The sequence below is a fragment of the Priapulus caudatus genome, unplaced genomic scaffold (assembly GCF_000485595.1).
Source record: "Priapulus caudatus unplaced genomic scaffold, Priapulus_caudatus-5.0.1 Scaffold511, whole genome shotgun sequence".
Classification (NCBI taxonomy): Eukaryota; Metazoa; Priapulida; class Priapulimorpha; order Priapulimorphida; family Priapulidae; genus Priapulus; species Priapulus caudatus.
This window is the reverse complement of record NW_014577572.1, coordinates 21,910-38,420: the sequence shown is the minus strand read 5'-3', so window position 1 is coordinate 38,420 and position 16,511 is coordinate 21,910. Positions and strand designations below refer to the sequence as shown.

At 46.2% G+C, this 16,511-nt stretch overlaps 1 protein-coding gene across 1 annotated transcript in view; it reads right to left on the bottom strand.

Moving 5' to 3' along the window:
• Positions 1-13,940, bottom strand: part of LOC106811171 (golgin subfamily A member 7-like) — a 23,022-nt gene extending 9,082 nt beyond the window's left edge. Inside the window, exon 1 of the mRNA XM_014814716.1 lies at positions 13,874-13,940. Coding sequence (XP_014670202.1) covers positions 13,874-13,888 — 15 coding nt within the window. The 5' untranslated portion in view covers positions 13,889-13,940. The remainder of the gene's footprint in view (positions 1-13,873) is intronic.
• Positions 13,941-16,511: the final 2,571 nt, after the last annotated feature.

Here is a 16,511-nt window from a genome sequence, read left to right as displayed (position 1 = left end):
GGTCGCTTGGATGCGGTGTTGTGTTGGCACGATCGTTCCGTTACTTTAGTGGGTCGAATTTGTCGTGGTGGGGTGTTGTTCTTGGTTGTGGTGGTTGTGTGGGGGGCGTGGTTCTCCGTTCAGCAGTAAGTTCAGGTTCCCTTGAGTGGCAAAACTATGGGCGTTAATGGTCGTTAGATTGTGATAGTGACAAAAAAGGTCTCGAACTTCGGCACAGTTGTAGCTATGGCAGAGGGTTGCAGGTTGGTGTTTCTCTGGTATATTTATACGGGCGAGGTTTTGTCGTGTTTTTCACCTTTTTGGGACGGCAATGTGCGCGTCGGTGCCTATTCAATTGCCATATGGCTGTTTTAGGCTGGTTTCTTTTTTTTGTTCTTTGGGAAAATTCCAAGGCTCGGTTTGGTTATTGTGGTGGGGTGGGGTGTGGTTGGCGTGTGTCGGTGGATCCTGGAGGGGTCAGTGCACTGGCTTGATTGATTGCTGCCTTGCCCTTTTGTTGTTGTATATTTGGCGCGGTGCGGGGCGTGGGCTATATCTATCTTTGCCTGTTTTCTAGGTTTCGTGTGTGGTTAGTTCGAATCAACTATAACACGGTTGCTGGCTGGGGCGGTGCTGTAGGCGGTTGCGAGTGAGTGACGGGTGAGAAGTACCGGGGAGTAGTCGCAGGAGGGGAGAGCCAATAACAAGCATCGAGTAATGATTTGGTGTTGCAGCGTTTCCTGAATAGGCGGGCCATATAAAATTGTATTTTACTGTGTACTTCGCATTAGTTGCGATACTGTTGGGAGGGGGGTTGGGTAGCAGGGGTTAGGTCGGGTTACGGTGATTGACTTTACATGGTGTGGAGAGTTGTTTGTGTTATTTCATGGTTTATTAATAGTGCAAGAGTTTCGTTTAGTGTGAGGGTGTATCTGAGTATTTTGGTGTATGGGGAAGTTTTTGTTTTTTGCGTGGTTATTTTTAGGTGTGCAATAAGTGGCTTGGGTGTGTTTGCGGCTTTCTCGATTAGTTATTTGGAATAGTTGCCTGTGTCGCTTTTGATAATTGGCCGCGTTGTTGGGGTGTGGTTCTGCATTGTGGCCGCTGTTTTGTGGGTTGTCTATTTAGTAGCATATTATGAATTCAAGCGAAGGGTGTTTCTTCTACTGGTTGCCTCTTATTGTTTGGCATGTATAAAAGATTGTTTGCTCTTTGTGGGTTCGGCGTGGTGCTCTGTGTGTTCGCGTGTTTGTTTGTCTGGTTCGCTATTATTCGAGGTGTGCCTGGGCTCAGGTTGTTATATGGCAGTACTTGTTGGTTAGTAATGGTTTTTAGGGATGTGGGTGTGGTTGTGCGCAAGTGCAGGGGGAGTATTTGTGTTCGTTGTTAGAAGTGGAATTTTTCAGTATTGATTAGTAATGTTCGAGGGGTGATCTATGTGTTTTTCATCGTGGCCGACGGTTTTCGCTGACCTTGCTTGTTGGGCTGTTTCTTGATGGTGGTTTTCCTGGTTGTGGGCCCGGGTGTTTTGGTTGGGTGTGTTTTTTTGATTGCTTTTTTGTTTTGTTTTTGTTTGTGTATGTATCATATGCCATATATCATTGTACGTTAGCTGTACTTGTGTGCTATGCGGGCTGCTTAGTACACACGTTAAGGCGGGCCGCGGTTAATGGGTGGTTGCGGGTCGGGTGGTTGCGGTGGACATGTTCAAGGGGTTCATGTTGGTCTGGTCTCTGCGGTTGTTTTGCTATATTATTTGGCTAGTGTTATTTATATGTTGACGTAATCGTGGCGTCTGGAATATAATGGCTCTGTTGTCAGGTAGCTATCATGTTGATAGTATAGATTGTCAGGGGGTAGCGCTAAGACATGTTTCGTATATTGGTTTTGGTTATCTGTCAGGAAGGGTTTTTTTAGTACAATGTAACTGTCGCAACCGGCGTATGCCTGTTTTTGGCGGCGGAAAGTATGGATGTTTAGTACAGCGTATTGCGTGATTTGGTTTTTGGTGTTCTATGGTCGGCGCCCAGGTGTTTTTTTCTTTTTGGTGTTTATTGGCTGTGCGCATGGGTTTGAGTGATTAGGTTGGTTGAGGTTTAGCTTTATGATGCTCGATACTTGTTGGTGTCGTTATTTATGTTGGTTTGGTGTATATCTGTTAATTGGGATTTAGCTAGTGTGTCGTAGCTTGGAAGTAGGGCCAGGAACGTCGAATTAGATTCAGCGTGCTGAGAGGACCATGAGGTTCTGAAGAGCGGTTGTGTTGTAGCAGTGTGATCTGAGGGTTGTGGGGGGTAATTTGTAGAAAATGTATACTCAATTATCGTATGGCTGCTGGGGTGTGTTGTTTTGTCTCGAGACTATTAGAGTTATGTACACTATCCTACGGCCATAGCCGGCAACGTATATATTATCCTATGACGATACCATGCGTAATTTTGGTTAATTAATTAAGCTATTGCGTGTCAAGTAAACTTCAAGAATTTTACAGAGACCAATGAGCAAGAGTATTGTTTGGGTTGTTTATGTTGATGGTGTATTCGTTTTTGGCGTGGGAGGGTAATTTTAGAAGAGGTGTTAGATTTTCGAAATCCTTTTTTTCGTCTTGGTTTGGTTTGTTGGGTGTGTGGTGTTTTGTTTGGAGTATTTAGTTAGAGTTAGTGTATCGCGTATTTCTGGCTACGGGGTGCGGGTGGCCATTAGTCTGGCGAACGTTATAGGGGAGGTTTGATGGCCTTATGGGGTTGAGCGGATATCTTGTGCTGTTTGGGTGATATTTTTGAATGGAATTAAGACTACTTGGCGTGATTTCCAGAGTCATCAAAGATTCACGTTTGGGTGTTGGGGGGATTATCGCTAAGGGGTCGTCGATGGTGTTTATTGTGATCTTAGATGTTTTCTAGGTAGAATGGTAGCTCAATGACGTGTCTTTCGGGCTTTGGTTGGGGTTGGGTGGGGGGGAGTATAATGTGAGAGTACATTTTATATCGGATCTGTTTCTATGTGGTTTTTTTTGTTTTGGGCGGTTTTGCTCGTATAGCGGCAAGTAGCTTGTATGTGGCGCGGTTGATGGGGTGGGGTTTTATATTAACAGCGTGTAGTAGGTGTTTGAAGGCTACTTTGGTGTTTGGTTTTATGTGGGTTAAGGTGCGGGGTGGTGGGGCATGTTCGTAACATTTAATTTTCATCTTGTATATTGGCGATGTCTTAAAGGAATCATCTACATTGATTGGGGACCCCGCTCGTAATATTTATAGTACTGCCATAGGCTTAGCAACTGTGCCTGAAGTTTGATGCGTTTGTCAGCCCCTCGTAACGATCCGGGATGTGGTGCCGTTGGGGGGCTGCCCGGTTGCTTTTGCGGCGGCGGTCGAAGCCTAGTTAAGGGATGTGTTCTGACTAAATCTTGTGGTTTTAGCGAATGTCACGGATATTGCATTGAGAGGTATCGCTGCCTGATTTGGTTGTATTGCTTGATGGTTCGGTTTCTCAGCGTTCTTGGTCTCGTCTTCGTGCGGCTGCCCTTGTTTCGGGTTCGGATCTTGTTTATGTTCCGCCAGTGTTATCCCTTTCTTCCATATACGGTCTGCTCATTAAAAAGATGAGGGCACTTAAGATTAATATGTAAGGCTTAATAATCGTCACACGACCTTAAAGTTTGGCCCCAACTTCTCGAAGCATCTGGGGCTGTATACTGCTTGTACCTTTTTGGGAGAAGAGAGCTGCAGCAAGATTTGAACTATAATTTTCTCGAGGAAAGTTTGGACCACTGCTCTCTTGTTTCTCTTTTCTTTTGCTTATTTTGGTTTTGTTTCTGCCCCTTGCCCCGGCTTCTACCCGGATATCACTGAGACACCGAGTGTGATGAATAGCAGCTAGAATGCCATTCGGCCCGTCTCGCGGTCGGCGCTGCCGCCGCAAACTTCGTCATCGGTCCCTCAACATAGTGCAAGTTAGTTGAAGATCAACAATGGTATTTGCAGTGCCTTGGTTCTCACGACGTTCACTTAATCGGCTAACACACATGAGTAAACCTTATAAACCCATACTCACTACCCTGCCACCTTCCCTTCGGGGGTTTGGAGTCTTTCCAGATGTGCTTGGTGATGTTGAGAGTTTTTGAAGGATTGTCAGGATGCTAACAGCCATGTTCCGATTCGGTCCGTGGGAAATTAATCTCTGGGTCCGGTTGGATAATTCCTGTACTACTGGGCCGGGTTGGTTTATGGCACAGCATGTCCGAGGGACCTCGGTCAAACTCCTGTCATAGCAGGTTATACAAAAGGGAGGAAATAGTAGTGTATCATTACAAACATAGACAGTGGCCCGAACAACTATTGTGGGGAGGTAGTATTGTGTGATAGTACGTAAGGATTTGATTATTTGGGTAGGGTGTTAGTATTCGGGTGAGTGTTGACGGGTTCACGTATGTCTTATGTAGTAGGTTTTTGTATGTCTAGTTGTAGTGCAACTTGGTTTTGAGGTTTACTTTTTTTTATGTTTTCCGATGTTTGACAGCTTGATACTTGGTCTGTAATATTACGCATTCATATGTAGAGATGAGGGTAGTGTGGAGACATCTACAGGGTGCGGATAATTTAACGCTGATGTTCTGCGTAGTCAGGGATACTTCGTTTTCTGATTTTTACTGTCCGGCGAGGTGTGGTTTCTCCTCGTTGATTTGGACTATAGTGCAGGGAGTGCGTTGTGAGCTGCCGTGTGGTAAGAGATTCTTGCCATATGTGGTTGGTTGGTTGTTGTCTTATATGGGTAGGTTCGTGGTTTTCCTCGGGTTGTTTTGGTGTGGGGGGGGGGGGTTGTTTTTGCTTGTTGTGTGTTGTGTTTTGGTTTCGGCTTGTGTGTTGTTTGTTTTTTGTGACCAAGAAGCACGTTGGTTGTCTCTCTGTGTGTTTGTTTTTGTTTTGTGTTGTGTGTTTGTGGGTTTGGGATTATATATCGGTGGGTGTGATGTTCGGGGTGGGTAGGTTTGTTGTGTTGCGGAGTTGCGTGTAGGCATCTGTGCATAAGAAAATTGTGTTTGCTATGTTGATGAGGCAGATGTCTGTGTTGTGTGGGTGGGTGTTGTTTTTGCTGGGTTGTGGGGTCTTATGGAGTTTTTGGCATAGAATTCAGCGAATGCGTTTTGTTGTATGATGAGTATTGTGTTAATTTGGTTTGTGCTAGAGCTTTCTCATGACTGGGTTTTTTGTTCGGTTTCGGTTTGGGTGTTTTGCAGTCTGTCGCTGTGTCGGTTGCCTGTATTTTTGGCTGTTAGACCTCCCGGCTCTGTTGTGTGTGTCGTTGTTTTTTGAGGCAGATGACGTCTTGCCGTTGACTCCTTGTGGTGAAATAAGGTCTTAATTTCTTAACGGCTTCCCGGTGCTCTTGTCAGTTTTGGGTTTTATGGGGTTTTTGTGTTGTTGGTTTGTTGTGTGGTTTGTGTTTTTTTTGGTTTTGGTGTGTTGTGTGTGTGTGTGTGGTTGTGTGTGTGTGTGTGCTGGTGTGGTGTGTGTGTGTTGTGGTGTTTGGTGTGTGCGTGGTGTGGTGTGGGTGGTTGTGTGCTTGGTGGTTGTGTGGTGTGGGGTGCTGTGTGTGTTGTGTTGTGTCCGATAGTAGAATGTGTTGTCTATGGCGTGCGGAGTTGTCGAGGCTTTGTTGTGGTGGGCTACTGTGGTGTGGGTTGGCTAGGTTATCAGGCGTGGGAGTTCGAGTTCCGGTTGCCTGTTGATTGGTTGTTCCGATTTGGTTTGTGGTGGGTGTTTTTTTTGTGGTTTGCCAGTTTTGTTCGTGTGAGCTCTTTAAGCGTTGTTGTGGTTTGGTTTTTGTATGTGATTGCTTTGTTGGTGTTTTTTTGTTGTTGTTTTTTTGGTGTTTTGTTTTTTTTTTTTTGTTTTGCTTTTTCTTCGTTGGGTGTTTTGTCTTCTTGCGATTGTTTGGTTTGTTTAGTAGGCGGGCTTTTTTTTCTTGTTTTTTTTGTTTTTTTTTTGGGATTTTTTTTGTTTTATTTTTTTCAGGTAGTTTCCTTTTGTGAGTGGTGTTGGTTTCCTTTAGTCGTTCTCGGGTTGCGTGCGATTGGGGGATTGGTGTCGAAGATGACCGATCCGCGCTGGATTGATTGGGGCAGGGTGGGCTCGTCTCAGCTTTGTTCTGCGGCTAACCCCGGGGGGTGGGTGCTTTGGGGGTTGCAAGTGCGTGAGGTCGTTTTGGTGGTTAGGGGACTGAGTGGTAGGTCACTGGATGGCGGTCATGGGGAGTGGCGGGGTGGGGTTGCGTACAGGTATTCGGAGTGGTCGTATTGTGGCTTCCGTGGCAGTGTTTGCATGGGGGTATGTGGTGTGGCGGTGGTAGGCGGTTACCCCTGGGGTTTGTTGTGTATCTTGGTTGAGTGCAGGTGATGGTGATAGGGGTGGTTGTTCGGGTGTTAGGTGGAGGGGTGATGTGGGATTATGTTTGTAGTTGATGGCCGTTAGGTGTGTAGGTGCTGTGGGCGTGGAGGGGCGACTCCCTAGACTCGTTACGTGGAGCTATGGCGAGGTGACGGTCCGCATGGGTATAGATAGTGACGTCTTTGTTTTTTAGGGTACGTTCGCGGCATAATGGCGCTGCTAGTCGTACTCTGTTGTGTTGTAGTGTAGTGTCCCTGCGTACAGTGAACCTTGCTGCAGGCTAATGAGAACATTTTTCGGCTTAGATTTGGCTTGGGGCTTGGAAGCTGTGCAAGTTGGACGCGTGTTGTATCGCGGTGGACTGAGAGAGAGAGTATGGTCCATAATGGCAAAATGTATTGCTGGGGGCTTTTTAAACACTTATTGTTAGGCTATGGGAGCATCTCAGTCGCTTAACTTTTGAACACTTATCCACAACTGTTAACACCATTGATGTTATCGGCATTTATGTCCTGGCATAGTCGGTAGGGTGTTTAGGCACTAGTCGGTGTGCGTTTCTTGTGTTAGTGCTTGAGAGACTTTTTGTGGTATCTTGGAGGCGTGAGCGGTTGGCTAGCCTGTTTGGTGTTTGGTTGGGGGACAAGAGTGGGAAGGAGAGGAGGAGAGAGGAGAGCGAGGGGTAAGTAAGATGATTTAGGAGGAAAGGGGAGGGCGGTTGGTACGGTAGTACGAGGTGGTTTGGTGAGGTTCGGGTACGAAGGCGTTGTATGGAGGGTCGCTCTGGTTGGGGATCGGGGTGGAGTCGCACGCTGGGGTAGGCGACTGGTAGGAGTAACGCATGGAGCGGGAGGAAAGGCTAGTAGGGCTCGGTGAGGGGGCGTTGAGGTTGTTGTGTGGAAAGTGAAAAAGGAGTTATTTCTGGGGGTATCCGCGGGGAGGGTTACTAGGTTGGGTGTGTTTGGTGTTGTGGGAGCTGGATTGCGAAGCATGGTGGTTAAAACGAAATCGGCAATGTAGTGTTGTGCTTGTGCAGGCGATCCGGGTCGTGGTGGTGTGAATGCATACTAACGAGTAAGTGATGCTAGTGGCTTCGTGAGATTGTATTGAGATAAATGAAAAGTGGGTGTCCTGCGGGACCAAGTCCATTGCGCGGATCTCAAATTCTTGTGGGGGTTTTGTTCCGCAGCATTTCTGGGTTGGTGCCGAAAGAAAAGTATCGCCCAAAGTCTTGTTATTTTCAATCATTGGGATAGCTCAAGAGATGATCTGCAGAACATTTCTGCTTGTCTGTAATTGACGAGGCATATGCGCAGGGAGTCTTGTGTTAAACAAGGTGCCAGAAAGCCGGACAAGGCGGGGTGTTGTGGGGTCTGGGTGGGTGGGGGGTTGTTCGGAATTGCGGTGGCCTGTTGAGCGGAGAGGGTTTTTGTGCGATGGTGATGTGGTGCAGTGTTGGTGGGTGAGGTTGTAAGCTCTGTGGGTTGGGTCAGTGGGGGCGGGGTGAGCGGTTGGATGGGGGCGGTTTGTTGGGTGTGGGATGGGTGCGGGTGGGTTTGTTGTGGTGGGTGGTAATGGTGTGTGGTTGTTGTGAGGAGGAGATGGGGGGAGGGGAGAGTTGAGATCAGGTGGAGGTTCGGTTTTGTTGGTGGGAGAGTGGAATGGAGGGCGGATTTTAGGGCAGGAGAGGTGTGTGTTTGGATGGAGGGGGGGAATATAGATGTGAGATAGAGGGTTGATGCTTTTGGTGGAGGAGAAAGTATGTATAGATGTGGGTAGAGAAGGGCTTAAGGACAGATGGGGGAGTGGTGGGTGCTGCGTTGATGGGATTGAGATTAAGGGGACAGAGAGGAAGGGTGGGAGGAGAGGGGGAGTAGGGAGAGTAGGAGAGAAGATGAGAGCTGACGGAGAGGCGGGCCGAAGGGGGGGTCGTGAGAGAGAGGGAGCTGGGAGGGATCTGCCGTTCGGGATGAGGAGAGGGCGAGGAGAGGATAAAGTATTTTACTATGGGCTCCTCCAGCGCTCCAGTCTGTGGTTTTGGTCTTATCTGCTGTTGTGTGTGTGGTTGGGTTGTGTGTCTGATCTTTATCTGTGCTTGTGTAGCAGTGTTCTGTTGGCCAGGGGTGCTATGTGTTGTGAGCGTTGGTTGCAGGCGGTGGGCTATGATGTTTTTTTTTTGGGGTGGATATCTGTGGCGGTTGCTGGAGGGGTTGTGTTTACGTATAAGATGCTGACATTTTTGTTCATCTGTTCTCTGTATGCTTGGGCCCGTAGATGTCGGATTTTTGTTCAGGGTCGTGGCGGTGGTCGGGTGGGGTCTAGGGGAGTTGGAGTTCATAAGGGAGGGTGGGGTAAGCTGGAAATCGAGGTTGGGTGTAGGGTGAGTGGGGGGGGGGGGTCCTCTCTGCGCGTGTTGGCTTTTTAATTATATTCGGTGTTTGGGTTAGTTAACTATTTGGCTATGGGTTGGGTTTTTGTTGGTGCGTTGTTTCTCATGTAGACGTTTCGTATGTTCAATCTCTTCTTGGAAAATCGAGTACAACCTAACTATGGTACCAGTTGTTGGAAATGAGCAGCTGTCCCTATATTTTTATAGTTTATATTCTATTCGTTTTTGGTGACGGTTCCTTGTGGCTTTTGTGCAGATTTAGATTCATTGATTAAGTGCTGATGCTTTTTTTCTTTCTTTGAAGTGTAGTGCTGGCTCGCCAAAACACCGCTTGAGGTGATGTTTGAATGTGATGGGAAAATGAAGTCATTTTATTGGGTGGTGGGCGAGCTTGAGGCCGGTATTTTGCGACGCGGGCGGATTGCTGGGTGTGGGATTGGATTGTCCGACCTTCAGCGATGCTAAATTTATTTTTGTGGGAGGAAGGGCAAATAGTTATATGGGGTGTCACCCATCCTAGATTCGATATTTGTGTGTAGCTTTTTTATAGACATCCGCGGGGCTGGTATGGATTCGAAAGCGGTTTGACGGCTAACATAGGGTATATGGTCAAGGAGAGAGTATGCTGTCCATGCGTAGTATAGTGTCCTTTTTGGCCCAGTGAGTATGTATGCCATGAGTGTTTGTTTCTATTAGTTTTGGGAGGGTGTGGGGTTCCAGGTGCTGTGGTAGACAGATTAGAGTGTGTAGGTTGTAGGGTGTGGTTCGTGTCTCTAGCGGCGTGAGCTGCGGGCGGTATGCGTGCATCAGCTTTTGGGTGTTGTGTTATGTTTCAGCTGATGCGTCTTATGGGTGGTGTTTCGCGGTGGTTTTCGGAGGCGAAAAAAGCACGACAGCACCATCGCTTCCGTCTCCTCTGTTATACTGCTAGCTCCTTGGCCGTATATAAGGATAGGCCGAGTGAGTTTAGAGTTAGTCGTTAGGTTAGGCTATAAGTTGGGTTTTAGGGACTAGCTATGGACGCATGCAGCCGAGTGGCGACAGCCCGAAAGAAGATTCAATTCGGCCAGTCAGAAAATATAATAGAGTGCATTTTTTCGTCACTTTTTCTCTGGTTGTCCACCGACAATGTCTCAGACTGGTTAGGTGTCCGGCGCGTATAATTCTGGGTTGTCTTCGGACAAGCGGACAACGTTTTAGTTTTCGAGCACTGAAAATACATGGTGTATAAGTTGTGGAAAATGTTCAAAAAGATCCGTGAAGACGTCCATATAGATAAATAAGTGTTAAAACAGCCCGATCATTTTGGCGTTTTTGCGATCCATCTTTCGTGGTAACCAGGTTGGCAGTCTGCGAAATCCCTAACGCCGAACTATGTTCTATAGGCCCTGCGGGCAGTTAATGAAGCGGGCTATTAGTTACTAGAGCTAGTTTCGCGGCAAGGTACGCGGGGGACATAGACTCTCTCAGGCCACAGGAACCCTTGAATGCGTTTTCAATAAAATAATGACATGCTAAATAATACAGAAATATCTATTAGCTTACAAATTCTTAATGTTTCTATACTGCTCTTTCACGCTAGTAGTTATTGCCGACAGTTTTCCTGTAGAATCCGTCCCCATCCTATGTACAACATACGCTGCCGGGCGGCCCATTTGCTCTCAGCGGGCCTGCACCTGTGCAGGCATGGGCTGTCACTTATATATATAGCAGGTAGGAAAGCGCGAAGAGTCCCTGAAATTGTGCTTGACGGTCCTCTTTGATTTCACACTCAAGCCACGAATACACATCGACAGCGGGGGATGCCAGCTTCATCTTGTTGCCCCATTTTCAAGAACCGCGGGTGTTCACCGTGTTATATAAACAGTACTGTGCTCTGTTCGTAACCTGAGCTGTGTCACCGCGAAATCACACCGGGGGCACAAAGACTGACGAAATTCTCAGCAATCGCGATGAACCTTGGCACCAGGCAAGAGAGAAGGAGAGTGGTGTCAGAGATAGAGAGAGAGCGCCCACGGGCGCTCTTCGTGCCTCATACCTTGCGCCGTCAACGCTGCAACCGCTTTTTGGGTCAAACACTGCCAATGGCGAGGCGTCGTACAGGAGTTGGAAAGGCAGTCGCGCCGCTAATCAGCCCATAGACTGGTAACTCGGCTCCCGACCTCCTGGGGGCTTTAGCTACCATTACGTCGATGGGTATCGATCGGTGGAGCGAGTACCAGTCTATGATAGCCTGTACGTGGCAGCCCATTCTACATTCTACTGCAACGTTAGCGGAACCGAAGCGAGAATTTCGTCAGTCTTTGTGTGATTTCGCGTGCCACAGCTCAGTTAGCGAACAGAGACAGGTATGTTTTAAACAAGTGAACATCGGTCTCTTGAAATGGAAACAAAGATGGAAGCTCTTGGATTGTATTCGTCGCTGTGAAGGTGTGAAATCAGCGACCGAGTCGAGCAATTTAGGGATCCGTCGCTCTTCTACTGCTATATTATACTATATATTATAAGTGTAAAGGTGTGCACAGGTGCAGCCCGCGAGAGCAATGGCGCGCCGCCAGTGTAATGTTGTACATAGGATTGTGACGGGAATTGAGAGGAAACTGTCGGCATCAATAGGTGAACAGAGAGTATAAGGAACATTCAGAATTTGGTAGGAAATAGATTTCGGTATTTATTAGCATTATAGTTTATCATTTATTGAAGACGCTTCAAGTGCCTGTGCTCTCAGTCTCAGCGCACTGATAGTGATAGTACATAGACGTGATACTGACTCTGATAGAAACCGAATATTTCTGTCCGCATATAACCTTTTTTTATAATTTTGGTGAGGGTTTTATTGGGCACGAACGGGGTTGCATTAAAATTTCGTAAGATTCGCATGGCAAAATGCATGCGCTTGGCGAATGGCCGGCCCGTACGCCGCTATGTGCGGTGAAAAAAACCCTACCGTTCCCTTCCATGGCCTTTTTTTTACCCCTTGCTATTGATATGTGTCATAGCATTCACTCAATCGTTATGTGTGCACTTCTTGAAAGATTTGTTTGTTCCGCAGAACGACCGCTCGTTCCACATTGTCTAGGAGAGGCATTGATGGTCGCGCGGAAGGGGGGAGCGGGGGGGCATTATTGCAAACATCAGACCAATCAGGAACGGAGGTTCCTATCAGATAGCCATCTCGGCTTGTATCTGTGCGAACGGGTGCAGGGAGGGGTCCCTGAGACTGGCTGCTGAGATTTAGGCTCTTGATGGTTTGTAAAAGTGGGAAATGATTTTAGGAAGCTCTGGAAGGAGAGTCTCTGATAACACTGATGCTTATTAAGAAGTTGAATAACGAGGAGAGAGTGCGGCAATGTAAATACACATGTATGGCAGTAGTCAAGGGTAAAGGCTGCCAGTGCGCGCTGAGCGAGGGTCCTAATGTCTCCCCGCGGGGTACTGCCGGCGCGTGCCATGGTACGGCGTCCCCCGGTAACCCGGCGGAACACGTACCCTGGTACTATACGGATATTATAATGCCAGGACCGTACCGATCGGCCTACTAACTAACGGAGTCTAGGGAGTTGCCGTACGCCTATCTCCCCAACCCGACCCTAACCCTAAACCCTAATGCTCAACCCTGAACCTAAAATCCTAACCGCTATGCAGTGATCAAAGTAGGTGAACCAGGGTAACGGTTTCACGGTATACCGGGACCAGTACGCCAGGGTACGTGTCGGCCACGTACCGTGGGGACATAGACCCTATGAGCGCCCAGTGCAGCTGGCAGGCATGTAAAGGGAGGTAGGGTATTTTTCACGCAGGGAGCAGCCAATTTATCGGTTCGACGGGTAGTAGAGGCGGGCCGCATGGCTCGCAGGCGCATAGAAGCATTTTGCCTGCGATTCCGACATTTCAATGAGGCGGCGCCGTTCTGGATCTCCAGGGGGATTATAAGCTGACTCACGCCAAGGAAAGATAAAAAAAGGGGTGTAATGCAGTGGGAACGATGATTATTCGGTCTAGGGCCGTCAGCTGATAGCTCGCAGAAAACGCGTATTGCTGAGGAGTTAGAATACCGTTTCAGATCTCTGCCCACAATTCCTTGTAGTGTGCTCGGTATCCCAACTCATCGACACAGCCTAGCGTCACCCATGTAAATGCTCAAACGAGAATCTATAAACTCTTGGCTTGCACGCTCGTAACTGGGCGCTACTCGGCGTTACTTTTTATTGAGTTAACTGCCCGTTTTTCTGAGATGAATGCGATCAAAAACAACAGCAGACAGCCGCCAATGTCTGCCGATGTTCAGTGGGCAACTAAGAATCGACACATGACGGATCTGATTCTTCACATGCCAGGTGCGTTAGGCCAACTACAACGAAGTACATATCTTCGGCAAATGATAATGATTAGTGTTGTAGATTGACCGATTCCCTGTTTTTCAATGTTTTTAATATTTATATATATACGAGTATATGATGCTTCTTTATGCTCGCCGCCAACGCAAGTGCCAACGCGTATGCGTATGTCTATGTCGTTTCGGGTTTCCGCGTGCCGTTCGAGAAAGTCATGCGCATTTGCAAACTATGGGCGGTTCGGCCGCGTAGTTGAAAGTTTGGGTTTGGCTCTTCGACAATTTACACTGTGCACACGCAAACCTCGAAGGTATTACTATAGTTTTAATAACAAGCGGGCTGGAATACTATAAGGTGAAGGTTTATAGTTTGACGTACAAAAGCAGGCCGAAATGCGTAGATGATCATTATTATTTGAGATCTACGTAATTGTTCGGCCTAGTTTTTGTACAGCTACAAGATCTTTCAAATGGATGGCTGTCGAGGCGGTGTAATTGACTTAGTCCACACAGCCGTGTCGGCCGTTACCGTCACTGACTGAGTGAGTGAGTCGCACTGAAATTCAAGTGCCTGTGAGTGTGGCTGTGGTTTCAAGTGCCTGTGAGTGAGTGCATGACATTGTGCCGCGGCTGTGTCGTGGATGGGCTTTCCGACAACACGAAGTTGTTTCTATGTACTGGAGTTTCTTGGTGATCTATCTACATGTCATCTTTACATCACAAAGGTTCTGCAGTAATGAACGTTCTACAGAGATTACAAAATTTATATTTTAAACTTATAATATTTACCTGAGCCGACGCCATTATTCATCCGGGTATACTGTTCCGCTGGTAGCCTCTTGTTTCTAGCAATGGCAGCAACCGGGAGGTTATTTGGCAAGCAAGTTTGCTGTAAGTTCGGTTTCCATTCGATTGTACAAGTTGTATGATAATTCTACGTGTATCTAGTATAACCAATTGAATATATTATGTGTAGTTAAACGTATAGTAGTTTCGTTTTGCGTAATCATTGTGCAGTCATTTATGAAGAAAGGTTTAAAATTGACAAATTTTTACGCCAACCTACTTTTTGACAAATTATACAGCTCTTAACCTCATAAATATTATTAGTCTTCAAAGTCCAAGAGACTGTATCGAAAACGGAAGAAGACAAAGTTGGTAAAACATACAGATCAACACTGCGGATCGCACTACTGCACTTGTTACAATACTAGACTAAATGAGGCAACGTATTGAATGTATTCAGTGACAGTACAGAAAGAAAGTTCAAAGTTCAATACCTTGAATTAGTTATGCCCCAATTAGTTATAGCCCCATTAGTTATGCCCCAATTAGTTATTAGTTGAATTAGTTATACCCCAAGTATTAGTTATGCTAAACACATCAGATCAAAGTGCACTAGAATGTCAATAAATATTATTCGAATGGGAATTACAAGCAAAAACACAGTCAGACCTGGTTTTAAAAGTTTTGGTTTCTAATAAAATTAAAAGTATTAATATAGGCAATAGTAAAATCTATTAAAATTAGACATTCCTGCTCAAAGGTACCAGGTCAGGACTGGTGTGGGTCGATCATCTTTTCCAGCACTGTAAAACAGTACATACATGAAAAATGAGTTCTTTTAATGAACATAAAAAGGTCATTTTTGGATTGAGTTTAATGTCTGTTACAGCATTGGGTCTGCAATATATCAAGATTAGGACTCTACATTTTGCCTCTTGATCAGCACCATATTACATTATCACCTTGGCAGCGAATACAAACAGATTATTATTATGTGACACATGCTATGTGCAGCAACAGACTAAATAATGGGTTTCTGTTCTGTATGTGTGTGTGTAGGGATAACCAGCATATACCACTAAAAGTGTAACATGAAAAACAATCTTATGCAGTTGTGCCTTACATGATTAGCAAATGATGTGACCTCACCGATGTTTCCCCAGCTATCTAGCCAGCAACCTAGTTAGCTCTACCAGTGTACGGAGGAGACACTGTAGCGGGAGCGAAGGAGCTATACTGGTAGAGCTACCCAGCAACCTAGATTGTACCGCTAATGTCACGTCCAACACATTAAAACAGTAGTAATAGCTATGCTTCCTCTGTCTGTGAGTCTGTCTGGCTAGCTATCTACTTGACATTACAGGAGCTGTGGTTAGTGCATGCACGTATTCTCTCATACACGTGCAGGACAATAACTTGTTTATTATAATAATGTTGTGTCATACATACATGTGTGAAAACATTCAGAAGGTAGCACCCCATCGCATAACAATTACATAGTTTTATTTTCTGATATGTGATTTATATTACCTAACAAGCAATGTACATTTGCATCTGTGAATCAAGACACACGGTTTGGCTGCTCGAACATTTCATTGCAAATGAAACAGAAATATCTCCAATAAAGAAAATATGAAAGTAGATGATGATGTCATGAAACGCCAAGACGAATGCAGAGGAATATCTGTGGGCAGAAATAGTCTGTCAATATTTAACCACAGCGGCGTAAAAAGATCAACATTGTGGATTGCGATGGCATTTCTACTGCACACTTGTCCTACTCGAGTTATTCACATACATGTATCGTGTGCGTGTGCTTGGAAGTTATTATAGAAGCTGGGTATCCTGTGAAGTGACTGCTATCTGTGTGTGTACGTTTCAGCTCGCCTGTCTGCTGTGAGGCGATGCAGCTACGATTCAACATGGAAGAATTTAATTATAAATAGTGAGACAAGAGTAATCTGCCAAGGCTTCACAGGCAAGCAGGTAGGAAGATGTTGCTATGCTACATGGCTCATGCTAGTAGTAGAAGTGATGTGATTGGTGGAGGCTATGCTACATTGCTCATGCTAGTAGTAGAAGTGATGCGATTGGTGGAGGCTTAGGAGCTAATGATAGAGCAGCAGTAGCTCTATTGCCTGATTGTACTGTAGGCCATGGTGTAGAATAGGTCTGGGTAACGCACATGTTGCTTTATTACTCTTAGCATTTTATAACATGAATACAACAGTGTGTTTAATGAGAACCTGAGACTTATTTTAGGTTGATGGATGAGTTTGGTTGGAGGCAAGCTATTACTGGCAGCAGGTTACTGACCATCTGGCATGTGGTTTGCAGTACTATAGTGGGTAGAGCTGTAACTTCATCCTATGCCACTATTTTTAGCTCATCTGACATAGTCAGATGCAGCTTGTAGAATCGCATGATCGTCTGTCCGTCCGTGAGAGCTTTCGTCCGTCCGTGCGTCCGTCAACAGTTGGGCACAAATCTAAACGGCTTGACGTACGGTCACGATATTCGGGACGTGGGGGGGTAATCCGAAAACGAGTTGGGATGTCGAAGCTGGGGGTCAAAGGTCAAGAGGTGTAAAAGAAGGGGGAACATTCCCTCCTTAACTTTTAAGGTATAGGGAGGAAATATA